Source organism: Eptesicus fuscus, chromosome 2, assembly GCF_027574615.1.
Source record: "Eptesicus fuscus isolate TK198812 chromosome 2, DD_ASM_mEF_20220401, whole genome shotgun sequence".
Classification (NCBI taxonomy): Eukaryota; Metazoa; Chordata; class Mammalia; order Chiroptera; family Vespertilionidae; genus Eptesicus; species Eptesicus fuscus.
This window is the reverse complement of record NC_072474.1, coordinates 61,278,085-61,300,345: the sequence shown is the minus strand read 5'-3', so window position 1 is coordinate 61,300,345 and position 22,261 is coordinate 61,278,085. Positions and strand designations below refer to the sequence as shown.

General features: G+C 40.5%; 1 protein-coding gene across 3 annotated transcripts in view; it reads left to right on the top strand.

The window, feature by feature from the left end:
• ARHGAP24 (Rho GTPase activating protein 24) overlaps positions 1-12,825 on the top strand; it is a 460,097-nt gene extending 447,272 nt beyond the window's left edge. For all 3 annotated transcript variants that reach the window (XM_008143589.3, XM_028148297.2, XM_008143591.3), the window contains 2 exons: positions 3,128-4,205; positions 10,975-12,825. In XM_008143589.3, the coding sequence (XP_008141811.2) occupies positions 3,128-4,205; positions 10,975-11,218 (1,322 nt within the window). In that variant the 3' untranslated portion in view covers positions 11,219-12,825. The remainder of the gene's footprint in view (positions 1-3,127; positions 4,206-10,974) is intronic.
• The last annotated feature ends 9,436 nt before the right edge of the window (positions 12,826-22,261 follow it).

Below are 22,261 nucleotides of genomic sequence, written 5' to 3'. Positions count from 1 at the left end.
TAGTATTCCAGTTCAACCTGTATAAAATTATATGAGCGGGGTATTTCTGGATGGTGTAGCACAGTGAGGCTCCTGACTTTGCTTGGACTCTTCAGAATGGTGATTATAAGCACTCTGACCTCATTTGGGTTTCATATTTCTTATTAGCATTCTAAGGAAGAGAATGACAGAAAGGAGGAAATATAAAGGGAAAGAAGTGATACGCTTCATCATAACCACTAAGCTAATCTTTCCTAAATAGCTATAAAAAATGGAGCGGGGGAGAAGTCCCTTTACAAGAAACTATTGCCATTTATTATCCCGAAGACAAGATAAAAGCAAAGCCTCCCCAAATAGAAGGGATTTCTAAATCTCAGGATGCTGACACTCACTCTACAATTGTGGCTGATACACTTTGGTGTTGCTGTCCACAGACTCACCCTGGAGACCTTGGGGATGTCCCTTTACAATTAAATGCCCCACAGAGTTCACAGCTTCGACGGGAAGCAGGGATGCCTCAAATATTAATATTTCAGTGACAGGAAAAAGCTAAATTTTCCCATAGTTCTAGGCAGAGTCTATACACGAGAGCCTGCTGACATGGTAAAGTGTGCCTGTCTTAAGGGCAAATAGTAAACTAGAACTAAGTAGACATGTCTTCAAACACAGTACATGATGGTGATAGTGTTGACAGCCATTTTAGCGCTACCAAAGTATTTTCATCAGAGTCACTGTTGCATGCATTGGAAGTAGGATGACAAATTCAGATATTACTAAGAAGAAAGATGGCTTTTTTCTTCCACAACTCTGTAACTATTGATGATGATTTAATAACTGTCTTATATTTAGTTTATTTAGAAAAACATAAAGTTTACTTGTCATTACTACAGTTTAAATACAAGAGCTGAAATATAGTAGAACAAGAACTATATGTAGTAAGAAGATGAAGCATCAAATTTCATCTAGGTCACTTATTATCTATACTAGTGGCCCGGTGCACGAAATTCATGCACGGAGCAGGGGGTTCCCTCAGTCTAGCCTGCATGCTCTCCAATCGGGGACTCCTTGGGGGATGTCCGACTGGCAGTCAGACATCCCTCTTGTAATCTGGGACCTCTGGCTCCTAACCGCTCACCTGCCTGCCTGCCTGATTGCCCCTAACTGCCTCTGCCTGCCTGCCTGATTTGCCCCCAACTGCCCTCCCCTGCCAGCCTGATTTGCCCCCAACTGCCCTCCTCTGCTGGCCTGATCTCGCCCCCAACTGCCCTCCTCTGCTGGCCAATTTGGTTCTGATTGGTCTGTTTCTATGCCAGTCAGAGTCAAAAGCTCCATCTCCTAGGCAGCCATTAACTCCTCACAGTTGACCCAGATTGGGTTCTGATTGGTCAGTTTCTATGCCAGTCAGCATCAAAAGCTCCACCTCCTAGGGAGCCATTGGTACATCACACTTCACCCAGATTTGGTTCTGATTGGTTGGTTTCTATGCCAGTCAGCATCTCTGGGCCTATCAATGGGGCTGATGAGAAAGGTGGGGCTGATCAGCAGCCCCAGTGGAGGCCTCAAGAGAAATGGAGGTGCAGCTGCTGGCCAGACTGGGAGAGAAAGAGAGAGACAAATCCTGATCTAAAGCTGCCACAGAGGCAATGGATCAGTCCCTGCTTCTCTCTTCAGGCCTCTCTCTGGCCCTGATTTGCAGCCCCCTCAGCAGTCAGTTTTGGGGCACCACGCCTGCAGCGCTGACTGCAGGACTGACTTCCAGTTGGTCGAGCCTTGGTTGTTACCGGACATTACGACCCAGGGTTTTTATATATTAGGATGGCCCTGAGCAAAAGCTTAACCTCTCTGAGCTCCAGTTTTCTCATGTGAAAAATGTTAAGTCCTATCTCACAGTCTTTTGAGAAACTTAATTTAGACGCTGTAAGTGAAACATTTCCATGTAGCACAGTGTGTCTCAGACTCTAACACAGAAATCACCCTGGGGATATTGTCAAAATGCAGATCCTGACTCAGAAGGCCCTCAGGGGGCCCTGGAATTGCGAAGCTTCCAGGTGAGGCCCTTGCTCCTGTGCTGTTGTTGCTGGTGTCCTCTGGGAGCTGGTTAGGAATGTAAAGTCGTATGCCCCACCCAATGCCTACACTTTGACAGAATCTCCAAATAATTTGCATAAATATTAGTGTTTCAGCAACATTGATCCAGGACCAGACCTGGCACATGGCAGATCCTTGTTTTAAATATAAGTTTTGAATCATCACAGAAGAAATGTGCAGAACAGAGAGAGATATAACACATTTTTCCTATGCAAAATTTGATTTGATTTATATTCAGAGTCAAATCTCGCCTAGGTGTTGCTTTAAGCTACAGAGTGGCCTCCCCACCAGGTCAGGTTTGTAAGTCTGACAGCCACTCAATTAGCAGCTGTTTCTGTGGAAATCTGCATTGTCAAGAGCCCTTGTCATCATTTTCCTCACCAGATATCATGGTTTAAGTATTTTATGTAGAAACTACATTTACTAACTAAAATTTAAATTTATTCCCTATGTGTACTTATCAGACATTAATTACTCTTACAAACTTTCATCAACATGATATAAGATGAGTTTATATCAAATTAATACAGTTCAAGCCAAAGCAAAGATGATTGATGTTTGCATTAGCCTAAACTGCTTTATTGTGGGTACATGAATAACATTAATACTTAAGAAGATTCTTAGGGAAATTATGGCCCCCAAGTAAGGAAACTAGTTTAGAAGCCTGGTTTATGGTGACAGCCAGTTTTAAGGGATTGGAGCCCAGATTGTAAATCAGTGAGAAATATGTAAAAATGTATTTGGAATTTCAGCTAATATACCATTAATCTGACAAACCCATTAATTTTTAAATAAATTACTGCTTTTGATAATAGATCAATTTTTCTATTCATTTTTTTTGAGTTATTTTACTTGCTGTAACAAAAGTTTAAGTGCTTGGTAGAGTTCATGGTACATGTTCAAGAAATTTTAGTTTCTGTTGCCATTATCATCATTAAGAATATAGTTCAGCACTGCTACTAATAATGTTGAATGTTCACCTAAATGTGGTCCTTTAAGGATCACTTTCAAAATGGGGAATAAATCAAAACTATTTCACTCATATGACTTTGTTTTCTAGGCACTGTGGTGGTCCAGCAATTGATGTCAATGATGATTAGCAAACATGATCGTCTTTTCCCCAAAGATGCAGAACTGCAAAGCAAGCCCCAAGACGGAATGAGCAACAACAACAATGAAATTCAGAAGAAAACCAGCGTGGGTCAGCTACAGAACAAAGAGAACAATAATAGCAAGGACAGTCCTGTTAGGCAGTGCTCTTGGGAGAAGTCCGAATCTCCCCAGAGAAGCAGCATAGATAATGGCTCCCCCACAGCTCTGTCAGGCAGCAAAACTAACAGCCCAAGGAACAGTGTTCACAAGCCGGATGTCTCCAGGAGCCCCCCTCTTATGGTCAAAAAGAATCCCGCCTTCAATAAGGGCAGTGGGATTGTCACCAACGGGTCCTTCAGCAGCAGTAACGCAGAAGGTCTTGAGAAAGCCCAAACCACCCCCAATGGGAGCTTACAGGCCAGAAGGACCTCATCACTGAAGGGCTCCGGCACCAAAATGGGCACCCACAGTGTACAGAATGGAACGGTGCGCATGGGCATATTAAACACCGACTCACTGGGGAACCCCATGAACAGCCGCGGCATGTCCTGGCTGCCCAATGGCTACGTGACGCTGAGAGACAACAAGCAGAAAGAGCACACAGGAGAGTCAGGCCAGCACAACAGGCTCTCCACCTATGACAACGTCCACCAGCAGTTCTCCATGATGAACCTTGATGACAAACAGAGTGTTGACAGTGCCACCTGGTCCACTTCCTCCTGCGAAATCTCCCTCCCTGAGAACTCCAACTCCTGTCGCTCCTCCACCACCACCTGTCCAGAACAAGACTTTTATGGTGGGAACTTTGAGGACCCTGTTCTGGATGGGCCCCCGCAGGACGATCTTTCCCACCCTGGGGACTATGAAAACAAAAGTGACCGGAGGAGTGTGGGAGGTCGAAGTAGTCGTGCCACCAGCAGCAGCGACAACAGTGAGACGTTTGTGGGCAACAACAGCAGCAACCACAGTGCACTGCACAGTCTAGTGTCCAGCCTGAAGCAGGAAATGACCAAGCAGAAGATAGAGTATGAGTCCAAGATAAAGAGGTGAGGAGCATCTGGAGCTCATAACTGCCGGAGAGCCTCCTACTGGTCACACTCACACAGGGGGTTAAATATGCTCGTTCCAGAGCCAGAGTCCCCTCTTCAAGGCCTGGCTTCCCCGTTTGTAAACTGGGGGACTTTGGGAAAGTTAACTTTACCTCTTGTGAGCCTTGATTTCTTCATATGAAAAAAATTAAATGCTAGTAGTATTTCCCATGAGAGCAGGTAAGAAACCATTGAGCCTTGTTCCTGCACAGCAGAGGTACTCAGTGATGCTGTGAGGGTTTGTGCTAGAGGCTGGTTAGAGAGGAACAGAGAGGGGAATGAACGGAGGGTTATGAGCCTGTTTTCACTGACAGGAAAAGGATGGCATGAGGTTAAAGTTGTCAAAATAATCAGACCTTTTTTTTATTCTTTTGATTGTTGAATGCTGAGAGAGTGTCTGCTATCTGCCAAGCTCAGTTTCAGGCCCTGAGAATTTAGCAGGGAATAAAACATATATAAACTCAGTCCTCACGGAACATGCCTCCATTGTAGGAGAGAAGACAGATAAATAAGTAAAATAGGTCCTCTGCTAAGTAAAACTGGGAAGAGGGGGGAGAGAGTTGGTGAAGAGCAGTTTTAAGGGCAGGGCCTGTGACAGGTTAGAGGGGAAGCTGTGCAGACACCTGGGAGAGGAGCAGGTGGAAATGCTGTGAGATGGGCTGGGCAAGGAGCTCAGGGAGGGAACAGGGAACAGGTGATGGGATCTTGGGGATCAGATGAAGTCTTTAGCTTTTACTCTAAGAATCCATAAAGGTTTTTGAGGAAGATGTTGACATGAAGTATATTCAGATGGACAAGGAAAATTGTAGCCTAAATGGGAAGCAAAAACTATGATTTATAAGGAAACAGGTATGCTAAAACCATTCACATCTTCTCATCAGATAGCCAAGGCAGGAAGAAGTTTGCTTAGCAACTTCTCCAGGAAAGCAACCCAGGCAAGATAAAGGGGCATTGTCTGAGTGTCCCGAGTTCACAGGGCCATGACTGTCAGGCCATGGAGAATGGAGCCCAGGGCTCACAAATATAATCTTGTCCTGAAAGTCACCACATGCACATGTCGCTGAGGTCACAGAAATGGCAAAACTATTTTTGTTTTGTTTGTTTTTTGTTTGTTTGTTTGTGTGTGTGTGTTTTTTTTTTGTTTGTTTGTTTGTTTGCTTTAATTGATTTTAGAGAGAGGAAGGGAGAGGGAGAGAAACATCAATGAGAGAGAAACATCGTCCTGCACGCCCCCTACTGGGGATCCAACCCACAACTCTGATAGGCATGTACCCTGATAGGGAATTGAACCGGTGACCTCCTGGTGCTTGGGACCATGCTCAACCAACTGAGCCACACCGGCCAGGCAAAACTGATTGTTTTTATGTTCTCCTTTCAGCATCGGATAGGGCAAAGAACACTGAGCTCCCAGGTCAGGAGAAGGCCTGAGGCTCAGTTCAGTGTGAGGGAACCCCTCTAGTGTTCTCACTCCCAGGCTCAGGCTATGTGTTGGGTGGACCTCTCCCCATGTGGGGGTCCTAAGACCCTTATCATTGGTGAACAACAGTCTTTGTCCTGCTTCAACTGCTTCCATGTCTCCACACCCCACATGGTTCCTTTTACGTATATAAACTTGACTTTATTTTACCATTTCCCATCCGTTTATCAATCATCAGGCCAAAAGATACTTATTTTCAGGAGCTATGGTAGAGTAAATATAGACTAAAATGCTATTTATATGTTAAGTTGAAAAATTTCTTTCGAAAGCCGTTTTTGTAAACTTCGCTGAATGGAAAGTTGATTTGAATTTTTCTACATAATGCCGAGTGACGGGAAGTTTAAATAAGAAGAAAAAGGCATCGACATCTTTAAGGTTACTCCTCTTTCTTAATGTGATGTTTAGAAGCCCTGGCTACCAGAACTCTGAATCGCTGCCAGTGCGTGGTGATAAATGAGCACTTAGCACTGGGAAAGGAGATAGCAGTTGAAGCTTGCATTCATCCTAATGCAAGATTCAACTGTTATCTCCATCCTGGAAATAAGTTATCATCCTGAATGGCTGCAGATGAACATATTCCTGTTCGAGGACATTGGTGATACATTTACGTTCTGAGTCTATGGTGCATTTCAGAGACTTTGATAAAATAATAGAACTTTTCAATGGAGTGGCATCTCTCTGGGCCCTTTCACTGTAGCATTCCTACCACCTGACAGGCAAAGGGAGGGGCTCACAAAGTAGGCAGAGGAGCTGCCACATGCCCAAGCCACAGGAATTCCTGCTTAGACGTACACATTTCGCTTTCAAATTCTTTTTAACTCCTCCCACAAATATTGAGGTTAGATAGATAGATGATACATACATGTGTACATACATATGTACATACCTGAATAGCTCAATGGGTGATAGATAAAATAGATGGATAGTACTTTATCAATTATTGATATGTTTTGTAGTTTTTAAACATGTGAGTTTAGTGTTCTCCTCCCCTCCCTCCCCCCCCATTTCCTTTATTGTATTATAGTCAGAGAAATTTATTTTTATGATATCAATTATTTGGTCTTATAAAAACTATTCTTTTATGATTGGTTTGGGATTTTATATATGACCATAGAGCAAGTCTGTTAATCAAGCTGCTTAAATCTTTTACATTTCTCCTCATTTTTATCAGATAGATCTATAACTTCTAACTCTCCTAATGTTTATGGATTTATCAATGTCTCCTTATAACTCTTATATTTTATATTGACTTATTTGAGGCTACACTGCTAGGTGAATAAAAGTTCAGAGTTGTTTATATATTTCTGATGAATTGATATCATTGAGTAATGGTCATCTTTAGTTGTAATAATGCATTTTTCCCACAAGTCTATTTTTTCTGATATTAGCATTGCTATACCATTTTTTATTTTGATTAGTAACTTTCTGCTATCTTTACCATTACCTTTCAAATTTTATTTGATTTGAGGACATGTATTTTTCAATTCTGGAATATTTTTATCTATCACCTGTTTATTTCATCTTTCCCATTTTTCTCAACTTTCTGTTTCTACAACCCTTATTCAAGTATGTTGGGCCTTCTTAATCCATGCTCCATCTCTGTTAACTTCTCTTTCTCACATCAAATTTCTATCTTTCTCATTCTGTGAGGCATTATGGACAATTTTCCCAGACCTGTTTTCCAGTTGACTAATTTTTTTTTTTTTAAGATTTATTTTTAATTATAGTTGACATACAATATTATATTAGCTTCAGGTGTACAACACAGTGATCCAACATTTATATACCTTACTAAGTGATCACCACAATAAGTCTAGTAACCATCTGTCACAGTACATAGTTATTATAATATTATTAGTGGCCCGGTGCACAGATTCATGCACATTGAAAGGAAATTAATTAGAAGATGGCTGCCAGGGCTGGACTGGGCGTGACAACCAGACACGCCCTGGAGCCAACCTCCCATGGTTGAAGGGCGTCTGCAGTCACCGCAGCTCTGCAGTAAACCAGATTTGGGGCCCACAGTGCCCCAGGACCATAACCCACGGCTGAAGGTGAAATCATGCAGCCCCTCTAGGAATTGGGCTCCCTCCTCTCTGGTTCCGGGGTACGTCACCCGAGAACTGCTGCTGCCAAGTCACTGCAGCTAGGCAGCTCCTGTGTTGAGCGTCTGCCCCCTGGTGGTCAGTGCACATCATAGGTATAGGACAGTCAGACGGTCACTTAGCCTTTTATATATGTAGATTGACTATATTTCCTATGCTTTACTTTACATCCCTGTAACTTATTTTATAACTGGAAGTTTGTACTTTTTAATCCTCTTCCTCTTTTTCTCCCACCTCCCACCCTCCACCCCTCAGAAAACCATCAGTTTATTTTCTGTACCTATGAGCTGGCTTCTGTTTCATTTTGTTTTTTTCAATTGTGTTGTGTTTTTTTAATATATTTTTATTGATTTCAGAGAGGAAGGGAGAGGGAAAGAGAGAGATAGAAGCATCAATGAGATAATCATTGATCAGCTGTCTCCTATACGCCCCCTACTGGGGATTTAGCCCACAACCCAGGCATGTGCCCTGACTGGGAATCAAACTGTGACTCCTGGTTCATAGGTCAATGCTCAACCACTGATCCACACCAGCTGGGCTTGTTTTTTAGAATCCATATATAAGTAGAATCATATGGCATTTGTCTTTCTCTGGCTTATTTCATTTAACATAATATTCTCTAGGTCCATCCATGTTGTTGCAAATGGCAAGATTTCAATCTTTTTTTATGGCTGAGTCATATTCCATTGTATATATGTACCACTCCTTTATTAATTCATCTATTGATGGACACCTACATTGCTTCCATATCTTGGTTATTATAAATAATGCTGCAGTGAACATAGGGTGTATATATCATTTAAATTATTGGGTTTTTTTTCTTCAGATAAATACCCAGAAATAGAATGCTGTATCATACAATAAGTTTGTTTTTAATTTTTTGAGGAATTTCCATACTCTTTCCAATAGTGGCTGTACCTAATTTATAACCCCACCAACAATGCAGGAGAGTTCCCTTTCCTCTACACCATTGCCAACACTTGTTATTTGTTGTCATTTTGATGGTAGCCTTTCTGTAGGTGTGAAGTGATACCTCATTGTGCTTTTGATTTCCTTTTCCCTGATGATCAGTGATGTTGAGCACCTTTTCAGGTATCTGTTGGCCACCTATATGTCTTCTTTGGAGAAATGTTTATTTAGGTTCTTCGCCCATTTTTTCATTGGATTATTTGCTTTTCTGATATTGAATTATATGAGTTTTTGTTATATTTTAGATATTAACCACTTACCAGATTTATCATTTGCAAATATTTTTCCCATTAAGTTGGGTTGTCTTTCTTATTGATGGCTTTCTACACTTTGCAAAATCTTTTAAGTTTAATGTAGTTACAGTTTGCTTTTGTTGCCTTTGCCCAAGGAGACATATCCAAAAATGTATAGCTTAACACTGACTTTTTTTCTTTTGCTGATTCAATTCTGACACTTCACTCGGCCCATGAGTAGAGTTTTTCTGGTCCCTTTTGTATAAAGATAATTAATGCTATAAGCTCTCATCTGAATCACTCTCAGTTTTCTTCCTCTCTTATACCAGAGACCTCTTCTCCCCCATGTGAAAAATAAGAAAAAAACAACTAGCTCCTGCCTCAGACCTCTATCCAGGACCAATACCCTTTGTGTGCTTCCACTTACTGTTCTAAATTGGAGTATCTTTCTCGGTTATGACATTGGAAGATGCTCTTGTATTTCTTTTAACCTTGCTATGTGTTTTAAACGTTTTTATGTATTTCCCCAGCATCACTCTATGTCTGCAGTGGGCGGGGCTCCCTTCTGTATTCCTCTCAGGCCGTTAGAGTCCTGGAAGTTTCATACTCGTGCCTGATACGTATAATGTATCAGTACTGTTTAAAGGATTGTCTTCATTGGTATTTATGCTTGAGTTTCTTTCAGCATTTTTATTTCTAAAGTAAACAGCTTTAAAAAGCAAGGAGAATGTATTGTAGACTAATTCTGAGTTGCAACCAGCACACTGCCAGGTTGTCATATAAAAAAAATGTGATCATATGATCAAAGCAGCCTTCTCACTGATTAGAGAATATGAAGAATAACTTTTTAAATCCTAGTTACTTTCAAAAGAAGAACAGGTTTATTTCCAAGTGTCATTATTTTTATCTGGATGAAATAACATATGAGACATTACAAAACAAAAACAATTGATATTTTAAGTTTGAAAATTGTTATTAAGATAATCAGATTTCTGAAATTCAAATTTTAGTGTCATGGTAACTTTAAACATATCCCAGGGATATTCGCTCAGAAGAGAAGACACAAAAAAGTGAACTATTATTAAGATTCATCATATAGTAAACAAGTGCTTAATACTCCTCCTTGAACAACAACAAATTATGTTTTGGAACTTAGTGATTATGGAGAAAACTGTTTTCAAGAAAGTTATCTAAAATCATACAATTATCCAAAAGGATACAGCTATCAATCTATAGAAATATAAATCTAGAGATCCTAAGATACAGTAACTTGGAAAGCAGTGAGAATTAGGGATTGCAGGTTACTTGGGTGGACTCCATTGTCACTGAATGTCAGGTGGATTACTAATTCACCACATGTTACCTCCACCACTCTCCTGCCTGTACGTTAGCTACTTTTGGTACCACTTTTCTAAGATTCCTATGTCTCAGAAAGTTCATAGCAGTGGACTCTATCTAACAATTATATTTTTACTATCGTTATTTTTCCTCTCCTAGAAACCAAATAGGATTGCTGCCCTTCTCTTCCCTCTTTGCTGGGCTTTCCCCCTTTCTCGTAGTAAAGCCCAGTTTGCAGTAAGGATCCAGGAAGCCTTGTGGTTTGGGCTGCCTTCTGCTTCTGCCGCTCTGTGCTGTGTGACATTGGCTTTCTGACTCCTCTGTGCTGACATTTATATGTAACCTTCCAAATAACAACTAAGTGCTTCTGAGAGAGGTCTGGGGGTATCTTGTTAACATGATAGCAACTCATCTTAGCAAATCCTCAAACAACAACAACAACAAAAACCTTTCAAATCACTGGACCTTACTTCACTGATTTAAAAGGGCTCACTCCAATTTCCTAAGCTTTGCAGAGACAGAGTTTAGAAATATATTTGTATTCCTGTCCGATTGCACGTGAATAAAATCGCTTTCTCTTTTACTTCCTCCCCAACCCTTTGTAGCTTAGAGCAGCGAAACTTGACGTTGGAAACAGAAATGATGAACCTCCATGATGAACTGGATCAGGAGAGGAAAAAGTTCACAATGATAGAAATCAAAATGCGGAACGCAGAGCGAGCGAAAGAAGACGCTGAGAAAAGAAATGACATGCTTCAGAAAGAAATGGAGCAGTTTTTCTCCACATTTGGGGAGCTGACGGTGGAACCCAGGAGAACCGAGAGAGGAAACACGATATGGATCCAGTGAGCCGGCTTTCTCCGGCTGTCTCTGGTGGATCTGGGAAGGAATCTGGGGTTCCTGTGGGAGGATCACGGGGGATCAGGTGACAGGTCACCTGGCTGTACAGTGCTCTAACTGGTGAAGGAATATCATTTACAGACATTACCCATCCATATCTGCAATGTGTACCAAAGTTATATCACGCCCCATATGCTACTGTCAAGTGTTACAACTGGATATGTGTATATAGAGTAGTTTTTTGAAAAGTAAACTAAAAATGAGAAGCATATCTCAAGAATTATTTTATTGCAAGTCTTGTATTTAAAATGTTAATTCAATATGTTGTTGCAATTTAGCTTGCTTTCAAGCTTCACCCCTTGCACTTAACATAAGCTATTTTTGGCATTGTGTTATCATCAGCTTATTTTATAGATCAATATTTTTATTTCCCTTTTTTTGCTGAGGAAATGAAGATAAGCAGATATATAAAAATATATAAATATATATATAAGATGAGTTATTAAAAGCAAAAGAATACTTTGTGGCTGTGCTATTTGTGCCAATAGACCTTACCATGACCAAAAAAAGAAATGTAAAACGTTCTATGAAATACAGTGGAATCACCAGGAACCTTTGAACTGCTCTGTCAATTCTTCCCTCGACACTGCTCAGTTTGCTCTGTGATGATTTGGCACTGGACATGCTGGACCGTGTAAAAAGGTCCCTTTCTTCAGCCCCCTGGTCTGCCTGGCCAGGTCCACAGATGCCTGTCTGCTACGCAGGATGCACCTTAGAGGGGCAAAGTGGGAAAGGAAAACATTTAACCAGCTATGCCTTGAGTTACTCTGTCCTTCTGGCCTGAGTCTCTGTAACTGCTGGACGGTTACCTGAGAAAGTCTTCCTGCCCTTTGAGAGTTAGGAAAAAGGCTTAAACCACTTGCCCCACCCCTGCAATGCCATTTTCTGAGCACCTGCCTCCCACTCAGACCTCTCCCCCCACACCCCCCGGGTGACTGCACTTTGGGGCTTGTCACTCTCAGTTAAACCACTAGAGTGTGTACCACTAAGTGACATTCTCCTCTCAGTCAGGCCGACTGTTCTGTTGTCACTTGGGATTCTCTCTGAAGGACACGGAGGGCAAAGGCATGTTGCAGCAAGAGAGAGGTGATGGAGGGCAAGGGGACCAGGAGGAGGAGGAGACAGAAGAAATGAAATAACAATTTTGCTTCTGCTTTTTACAGTATTGTTTTTCCCTGTTGGAAACATAGTCATTCACAGTAATTTTAAAATGAGAATGCTTCAAGGTCCAATTTTGATGAATGTGTGAACATTAGTAATGATAACTTTCTAGAAAAGCTCATGTTTCTCAGGAGTGAGAGTTTGGGGAGAACAGTTCTTCACATGTCAATAAGACAATGCTTTTATGAAGCCAAACAAATACATCTTTCTCAAAGGAAAACAGAAAGTCACCTTTAAAGGCATAATTGGAAATAAATACCACTTGAGTTTATGGGATTGGTGTGTTTGAAGGTTCTATGTTTGTGTGTGTTTCTTTTTTTCAATGGGGAGAGTAGCCTTGACAGCATTCATTCTTGTCACTGTGCTGCTTTTGTTTACAGCCCTTCAAGGATCAAGCTTACGTGGTCCTTTAGTATCAACCACTGTGTACATACAAGTGCCCAGTCAGGGTAAGAGTGTGTGCAGGAGGCAACCAATCGATATGAGAAACTCATCGATGTTTCTCTCTCCCCCACCCTCTCCTCCACTCTCTCTAAAAAGAAAAAAAAAATCAATGGAAAAAATATCCTCGGGTGAGGATTAAAAAAATAGATACCAGAATTACACTGAGTGGCCAGATTATTATGATCTCTGAACGCATAATAATCTGGCCACTTAGTGTGTGTGTGTGTGTGTGTGTGTGTGTGTGTGTGTGTATATATCTATATATATATATATATGTATATATATATATATATATAGTAGAAGCCCGGTGCATGAATTTGTGCATGGGTGGGGTCCGGCCAGCCTGGCCAGGGGTAGGGGGACATGGGCGGTTGGCCGTGCCTGCTGGTCGAACTCCTGGTCGAGGGGACAATTTGCATATTAGCCTTTTATTATATAGGATATACACTGAGTGGCCAGATTATTATGTGTTCAGAGATCATAATAATCTGGCCACTCAGTGTATATCTTATTGATTTTAAATCTCTCACTCTCCACCCTTTATGTTATAGAGTGCCAGCACGGAGAGTTAGCAAAAAATTATGAGGGATGCTGTTATTAATTTTAATTATTGATTTTGGTGATGATGACCTCTAATTAATGGATAATGAGTTTCTATTAGTTCTATTAATTAAGCTAAAAGCCTAGAAAATATCAATACAAATTGACATAAGAATAAATTGGAAATGAGTACTTAGGTAGTATCAAGAATTCATTTGCTACATCTTATATATACTTCTTTAAAGTTATTTAGGTTAGTCCTGGCCAGTGTGGCTCAGTTGGTTGGGGCATTGTCCCATACACCAGGAGGGTGTGGGGTTTGATTCCTGCTCAGCACCCGTACCCAGGTTGCAGGTTTGATCTGCAGTTAGACACATGCAGATCAAACCTGCAATTTAAAAAATAAATAAAACTATTTAGGCTAACAGCAATAATTCTTTTTTTTCCCTTTTTTAAAATCCTCACCCAAGGATATACTTTTTCATTGATCCTAGAGAGAAAGGTAGGGAGAGAGGGAGAGAAGAAGAGAGAGGGAGGGAGGGGGAGAGAGAGACAGAGAGAGACAGAGAGACAGAGAGAGAGACATCAATTCAATGACTCACACAGGCACCCTGACTGAGGATCAAACCCATGATGCTCTAACCACTTAGTACACTGGCTAGGACAATTGACTACAATAATTCTCAAATTATGAACTCAGAATAAAAGATTTGCTTACAAGTGGTGAGTCTATAATATTGGTCATAGAGAAGCATCAATCAGATGCTCAAACCTCAGAGGGAAGGCAGGGGAGGGTGGGATAAGGGGGAAAGATCAACCAAAGGACTTGTATCCATGCATATAAGCATAACCAATGGACGCAGACACCAGGGGGGTGAGGGCATGAATGGGAGTGAGATTGGGGGGGGGGGGGGATGGGGAGTTAAGGACCCATATGTAATACCTTAATAAAGAAAACAATATATTGGTCTTACTAGTCAAACTATATGGCAAGAATCCTCTAGAGAATATTTAAAATAGAATTGCCTAGGACCGTGGTCCGCAAACTGCGGCTCGCGAGCCACATGCGGCTCTTTGGCCCCTTGAGTGTGGCTCTTCCACAAAATACCACGGCCTGGGCAAGTCTATTTTGAAGAAGTGGCGTTAGAAGAAGTTTAAGTTTAAAAAATTTGGCTCTCAAAAGAAATTTCAATCATTGTACTGTTGATATTTCGCTCTGTTGACTAATGAGTTTGCCGACCACTGGCCTAGGACATCAGGACAACTCAAGTGTAGCTTTTATATGTAATTTTATTATGAAATGACTAAAAACCCAAGTGGAATTTAAATAATGTTATTGCTGTTTATTTTTATTGATTCACAAGCTGAGGCTTTCTTTAAAAACATTTGATCATTCCCAGGTAGGACAGTTTAAAGCCCTTGTATAATTACCTCACCTTGGAAATCAGGAGAATGAAAACAGTGGTGCCGGCCATGAACCCCAATGCTCCCTCCATTGCAGAGCTGCACCCTGATTGAAGAGCATCATAGGAAAGAACATGCATGAACTTTTGGATTTAGAGGCCTGATTCAAATCCCAGATCTGCCACTTTGTAGTTATATGACCTTAAGAAAAGTTACATATGTTTGTAAGTCTTAATTTTTTTTAAATATATTTATAGTGATATCAGAGAGAAAGGGAGAGGGGGAGAGAGGGAGAGATAGAAACATCAATGATGAGAGAGAATCATGCATCAGCTGCCTCCTACACACCCCACACTGGGGATGAACCCACAACCCAGGCATGTACCCCGACCGGGAATCAAACCGTGACCTCCTGGTTCATAGGTCGATCCTCAACCACTGAACCAAACCGGCCAGGCATTAATTTTCTTTTATAAAATAAGAATAATAATAGTATCCCTTCCTCATTGGGTTGTTTTGTTTTTGATTTTTTGGGTTTTTTTTTTTTTTTTAATGAATGAGTGATGTGATAAGCACAGTACCTGGCATATAGTAAGTGCTCAATAAATGGTAGCTGTCAACCCTCAAATTACCTCTATGGAAAGGGTGTTTAAGCTTCCAAAGAACATAGCAGGGTCCTAGCCTCAGGAATTCGGTCAGCAGTGAAAGGCTAGCATGCTCACCAGCACAAGGTATACTTAAGTCCTTGTCCCAGGAACTCTAATAAAAGTGTCTAAGGATATGTACAAAGAACTACCTGTAATTACAGACCAGCGAACATGTCTAGACTCACATCAGCACCACCATTAGTGAATAGTTATTGAAGGTCTCTATGCCAGGCCAGCACTAAGCCAGGTGCCCTGGGATACCTAATTTTCAATGCTAACCATCACGTAAGATGAATGACTTTGAAAGTATAAGATGCCCAGCTGGCCTGGCTCAGTGGTTGAGCATCAACCTAGACACCAGGAGGTCATGGTTCGATTCCCAGTCAGGGCACATGCGTGGGTTACGGGCTTAATCCCCAGTGTAGGGCGTGCAGGAGGCAGCCGATCCATGATTCTCTCTCATTATTGATGTTTCTGTCTCCCTCTCCCTTCCTTTCTGAAAAATATATTTTTAAAAGAAGAAGGAAAGCAAGAGATTACAAAGAGAGGCTGGAAAAGGCAATGCAGAGCCATGACGATGATGTGAGTCCTGAAGGATGAATAGGACGCTATCAGACAGGGTGGCCATTTGGGAGCAGGGCCGCCCTTGTGCATGGAACAGTATGAGCAGTGCCTTTGGTGTGCACCCTAGGGAGCCTTTTCAATGAAATAAAATTAACTATCAAGTCTGTACCACTGAGGTGTCATTGTGCCCAACAATTTATCCTTACATGATGGGACCTGAAAACACTTAGGACCCAGGCGCCTGTACTGTTTTATTCAAAGAAAATAGCAAAAGCTGGACACATTTTGCCTTGTTGGAACTCACAAATACAGGAAAAGAGTGCTGGAACTGTGCTGCCAAAGGTCAATCCTATGGTTCTCTCTGTGGTCTTCTTAATTGTACAAGTGGGCGAGGGGTGGGGGTGGGGGGTGGGGCGGATGAGTTGAAAGTTAGAACTTCCCAGCTTAAGGGCCTCCTGCTACAAAGTGACTTAGAAAACTGATAATTCCCCAGGAAACCAAAACCTGAACCTACTGTAGATCTTGAAGTAGCAAGTTTAACTCATGAAAACTGTGTTCTTAATGCATCATTTATGTGGCTCAGGTCCAGGGCTAAATGACACTACGTATGTGCTGTGTATTCAGCTGCTTCAGCCCATTGTAGAGAGGGTTACCTTTCCTAAGTAAAGAGTATCAGTAACAGAGAATACTGAATTGCCTGATTGAGCAGTCAAACTGAGACTGTTTGCCTTGAGTGAAGTTGTCTCTTAGCTCTGAGGGAGGCTCTCAGTGAACTACCTGTTCTTGTGAAAACATCACGTTTATCCCAACCCTTTCTTCTCAACGCACACATGCCCTGCCTCCTAATGATTCACTAGCATTGATTATGTACCACACCACCATGACCTCATCCTTGAGTACCTATTGCCAAAATAGTCCAAACTCCCATGTCATTTGCCTTCACCTATATGCTTATCCCTGTATGCTTATCCTCAGCATACTCCCTCATTTGCTTCACACACTGATCCCCTCACCACTTTAAACCTTTCCATTACACCTTCTAGACCTTACAGCTGGCATCACCATCACCTAAGTCTCAGTGACACAGTTACCTCCTGATGGCATCACTCGCCTTACAGCTCACTCAAGGATGGCTAATTTGCCTTCCCACAACCTGCATGTCACCAGCCTGAAGGAGAGGTAGGTCTTGCTTTGCTCTTTGCTTCAGCTTCCAGACCTTTGCTCCCCACTCCTCCCTAATAACCTCTTTGGAAGCACAGGCCTCATGACAATATTTTAGCACCTAATCAACTATGCGTCCCCCCCCCCAACTTGGCTACTCAGCTTCTTGAACTGCTCAGCACCTCCACTTTCTTACCCAAGCCCATCACACCTTTCTAGACTGTCATCCCTACACTGAACTCCTCGTTTCCACTCTTATCTTTCTTCCTAATATCCTCTGTTCACTGAGCAGCCAGAGGGATCCATCTAAAAGGAAAATTTAGATTATATTATTTTCCAGCTCACATCTATTCAACATCTTTTGATATCTACACTAATAAAAGAGTAAGATGCAAATTGACTGTAACTTTGTGACACCCACCATCCAATCAGGAGTGAGTATGCAAATTAACCCAACAAAGATGGCAGGTTAATTTGCATATGCAGGTGCCGAGCGGGCCTCTGGGCAGCATGGGAAGGTGAAAAGGCGGCTCCAGCCGGAGTGAAGGCGGTGCCGGCAGCCAGGGAAAGGAAGGCCCATTCTTGCACAAATCTTCATGCATCAGGCCTCTAGTTTAGAATAAAATTCCAAGATCTTGACATGCTCTGACCCCTGCCTATCTCTCCAATTTCATTTACTACCACACTTTCTCTTTCTTGTCCTTTCTGCTTCATCCACAAGACTCTTTGTCATTCCTATATACAAGCTAGCACTTACTCCAGGGCCCTTGCAATACTAGTACTTTCCCGTCAGTCTAAAATGCTTTTCCTCAGACACTGATATGGCTCCCTCCCTTACTTTGTGTCTCTGCCCAAATATCACCCCTTCTGAGAGGCCTGCCCTGTCTACCTTGTCTAAATAGCAGCCCTTATGACACCTTATCCTCTTAACCAGCTTTGTCTTCTTGGTTCTTCCCATTAGCTTACTCCTCCATTGGGATGTAGAATACACAAAGGCAGGAAGGGTGCCTGAATTCATCACAAGGAACAGTTCTCAGAAGACTGAAGCAGTCAATATCTGTGGCATGAATCAATTTGTGGCCTGAGTGAATGTTCACAGCGCAATGTCAGATTTCTGGTTCAGATATTCAGGGATGTTCTGAGTTGGATCTTTTAACAGAAAATAATAAATGACTACATTTTACCTTATGTTATTTTAGGGCTCCACCCATCACCACAGACTGAATAAATTTCAGAGATTGTGTGTAATATGACAGTGTCACTGCAGAGTGACTCCAGTATCCATTTTGATGTCGTTTGCTGATTTGCCGATTGTGATGCTAGAATTATGAGCCTTGAACTCAATATCCAGGCTCAGTAGCTCTCAGAGAAAACATAGATCAACAATCAACTTTATGTAATGCAGAAAAGAAACATCATGCTATTCTATTGTTGTTGTCAATATTTTTTTGCCTCCAAACTTTTTACCTATTTTTTCTAGGATACAAATATTGCAGGTTATTGTTAAGGTCTCGATATGTCAACACATTTCTCCCTTTATCTGTGTAATGACAATAGTTTAAAACAGACCAAAATATAGCACTCTAGCTTTTAATTAAAAGGACAATAGTGAAGATACACATACTTTCTCATTGAGTTAATGCAGGCCTACTTGTATTTTTCACCGCAATGTTACTTTAAAATAAAAAAATTGTAAAAATGGTTTCATCTCCTATAATGTCATGGAAAATATCCGAAATTATCTTATACTAATTCATTGAGTTCACTTATATATAATTAGACAAAATGATAACAATGAAAGAAACAGATTTCTTGTTTCATTGAGTTAAGGGAATAATAAAAATGAACTCATTTAAGTCACACCACTACTTTGAACACATCATTATTTTAAAAGAAAGTAAATAAGTGAGATATAGATATTTTGATTTAACCACTTATTTTTAAACTGAATGATTTATTTACTCTAAAATTTTAAGGATGAAGATTGTGCTGTATTTATCCCCTACCTAACACACTTAGATAGATGTTCAATAAATGTTTTAAAGTGAATGAATGTACTACTTAAAAATATAGATCCATCACCATTTATCCCCCCTTTATCCTCTTTTGCCTCCTCCCAGCCCTCTTCCCTCTGGCAAACACCATACTGTTTTCTGTGTCCATAAGGGTAAAGGGAAGATAAATGCTGATGGAAGGGGTGCTGAACACACAATGCCATATACAGATGATGTATTGTAGAATTGTATACCTGAAATAATTTTATTAATCTAAATAAATTCAAATAAAATTTTTTTAAAAGAATGTAGATTAGAAATTAAACTAGAAATTCAGAGCAATCTTCTTGGAGCTTGATTTGCACCAAATCCAAATTTGCAATATATTAACATTAAGAAAAGAGCAATTGCTTTTCAGAAGTCTTCCTTTTATAAAAGAAATACTTTAATATTACTAGTTTCCTCTGTCCATGTAAAATATATTTGAATTATAAAAATTGATTTTGTACATAATAATTGTTCAGACACTATTTTCACAAATGTGAATGTAGAAGTGCTGATGGAAGGCAAATTATGTGTGAGACCCTCTTCCAGGAAGAGTGTGGAGAGTTTTTTCAATGAATACTATCTTGCAGTTGCTTCCTAAGTTACAAATAATCTGAACTATTGAGTAAACAAAAAGATTCCAGACAAGGCCCAGGGAACAACAGCACCCAAAGTTCAGTGACAAGGAGGTGAAGCCACCCACTCCACGGAGTAAAACTTGAATGTTCTAAATTGTAATTCAGATTTATTTTATGTTGAGTTTCATACCAAGAGAAGCATTTATTTAAGCAAGAAATATGTGATACAGAGAGGGTGGGGAATTCCAAAGGGGCGTTTGACTCTCATTTGTAGGTGTCACCAAATTTTGTGTGTTTGAGAAATGTACACTCTACAGCTTGGCTCGTTTTCTGTAACCAAATCAGAACATGCTGATCTAAAAGGTTGAGCAGATGGGACTCAGTCTGCAGCTGAGAGAGAGAGAGATGATTTGCCACGTACAGTGATCCCCTCCATGAAGTGATCTGACGTGGTGAGATTTTCAGTGTGGTTCACTACTTTGCAAAGGTCCTCCAGGCATGGCTTTCAAAACCCTCGGAGGAAAGGCACGTTACAAGTACAAAACACCACTGTGAAGAATTGGCAATGTCAAAATCTGCCATCCTGTGTTCAACCCAGTGATGTTACTGAGCAAAAGGAATCATCCTTCTGCGTTGGTTGTTGCCTAAGTAGTAGCTATAAGGAAGGTAGTTTCCAAGACTCCTTTCTTCTCCTCACTGCAAAATGAGTTAAAATTCCCCAAACATTTAGTAACTTTTATGGTACCTGATATGCACCAATAACTCCTTTCTCTCCATGAGTAATATTGTGGAATGCAATTTCCCTTCTTAATATTGTGGGTCTTTTCAAGTACCTTTACTTGACCACTGTTCAACTTATTTTATTAAGAGACTAAAGATCTGAGGTTTAAATTAGAATAGAATCTATGCCAGAAATAACAAAAGGCATTGGTGTAAATTGTATTAACTTAAAAGAATAGGTATTTTTATCTTCCAGATTTTCTAATAGTTAATTGGTTAAATGAAATGTTTTATTTACAGAAATAGAAGGGCCATTCCTTGACATTGTTCAGATATTTCCAGCTAAATTAACATAGGTTTGGTGACCTCCTTATCAAACCACAAAATTATATATTTTTTTATTCACCAAGCAGTTTGAGGTATTAAGTTAGCTACCATGTAGATAAAACATTTTACCTTCTCTCTTGGGTAATAATTAAACTGATTAGTAATTCTGATAAAGTAACCAAGGATATTTAACCCTGTTCTACTCACCTAGAATGCTTCCAGAAAACGATTTTCCCCCCTTCACTGATTTTATACATTTAAGAAAAGCTACTAAATTGCAGACACGCAACTAGTGTCCCCAAGCAGAAATGAAGATCATTTTTAGAAGAAACCCATCTCACATGAAAGCACAGCCTTCTACATGGTCACATACACGTCACACACACTTGACCCATAGGGAGAAAGTGGGTCATTCCTCACTTCTTATTTATTCCCGAGCACAGTCAGACCACACTAGGAAACCACATGAGATGCTTCAGAACTACTGGCAAGACAGGAAAACCAAGACAACGAGCAGAACCACCACCATTGTCAACAGCAAACTCCAACAAAGTCTGATTTAGATTTGATTTTATGTTAAGGGAAGCAGATTTACTATGGTTTTTAATAATCATAAGAAACAGAAATCACAATGTATCAACTCAAAATCCACCTACAAAGAGTCCAAAAAAGCCAAGTTCTCCTTTATTCTCGCTCTTATTCCACCGACAATTTGAAAATAAAGAAAAAAAGTAGAAGTAAAAAAAAAAAAAGAGTGAGAAAGAAGACAGAAATGAATTAAATAATTTCAAATCCTTATTAAACATCACTAAGACTGCATTTGATCCATTAGGCTGACTTTCAGTTCTCACCACTAAGACCTTGCAAAGAAACTGGCATCGTTTTGCCTTCCAAGGTTGATCTAGAATGGAAGGGTGAGGTGTGTGTGTGAATGTGTGCATGCTGTAAGTCCATTTATAAACACTGACACAGGACAATTCTCATCATTGGTAATAGTTTTGGGAGTTCAATCATGCAGAATAACAGGCAGGTGCAAGTTAGGTCTTGTTGCAAGATAGACATGGCAATGTGAACAGTTTAATGCTAGATAAGGGTTGGAAGATTTGTTTCCATTAGAATATACTGGCCATTGGTCCCACAGAATCAAAGGTTAGATATACAGAAGTCCATTTCAGCTTGACTGACCAAGGAAATGGGTCAAAGTAAATCATTTCAGACAGTAAGCAGACTATCTAAGTGCCCTCCCCCCATAACAAAATCTTATATTTTAATCACATGGAAAATAACTAATATAACTATTTACATTGTAACTTGTTTGTTGTTTTTACAGTAAGGAGTTTTCCTGATGGTTTAATGATATCTGTGGAAAATGTTGGATTCTCACAATTAAAATGTGTGTGGGGGGTA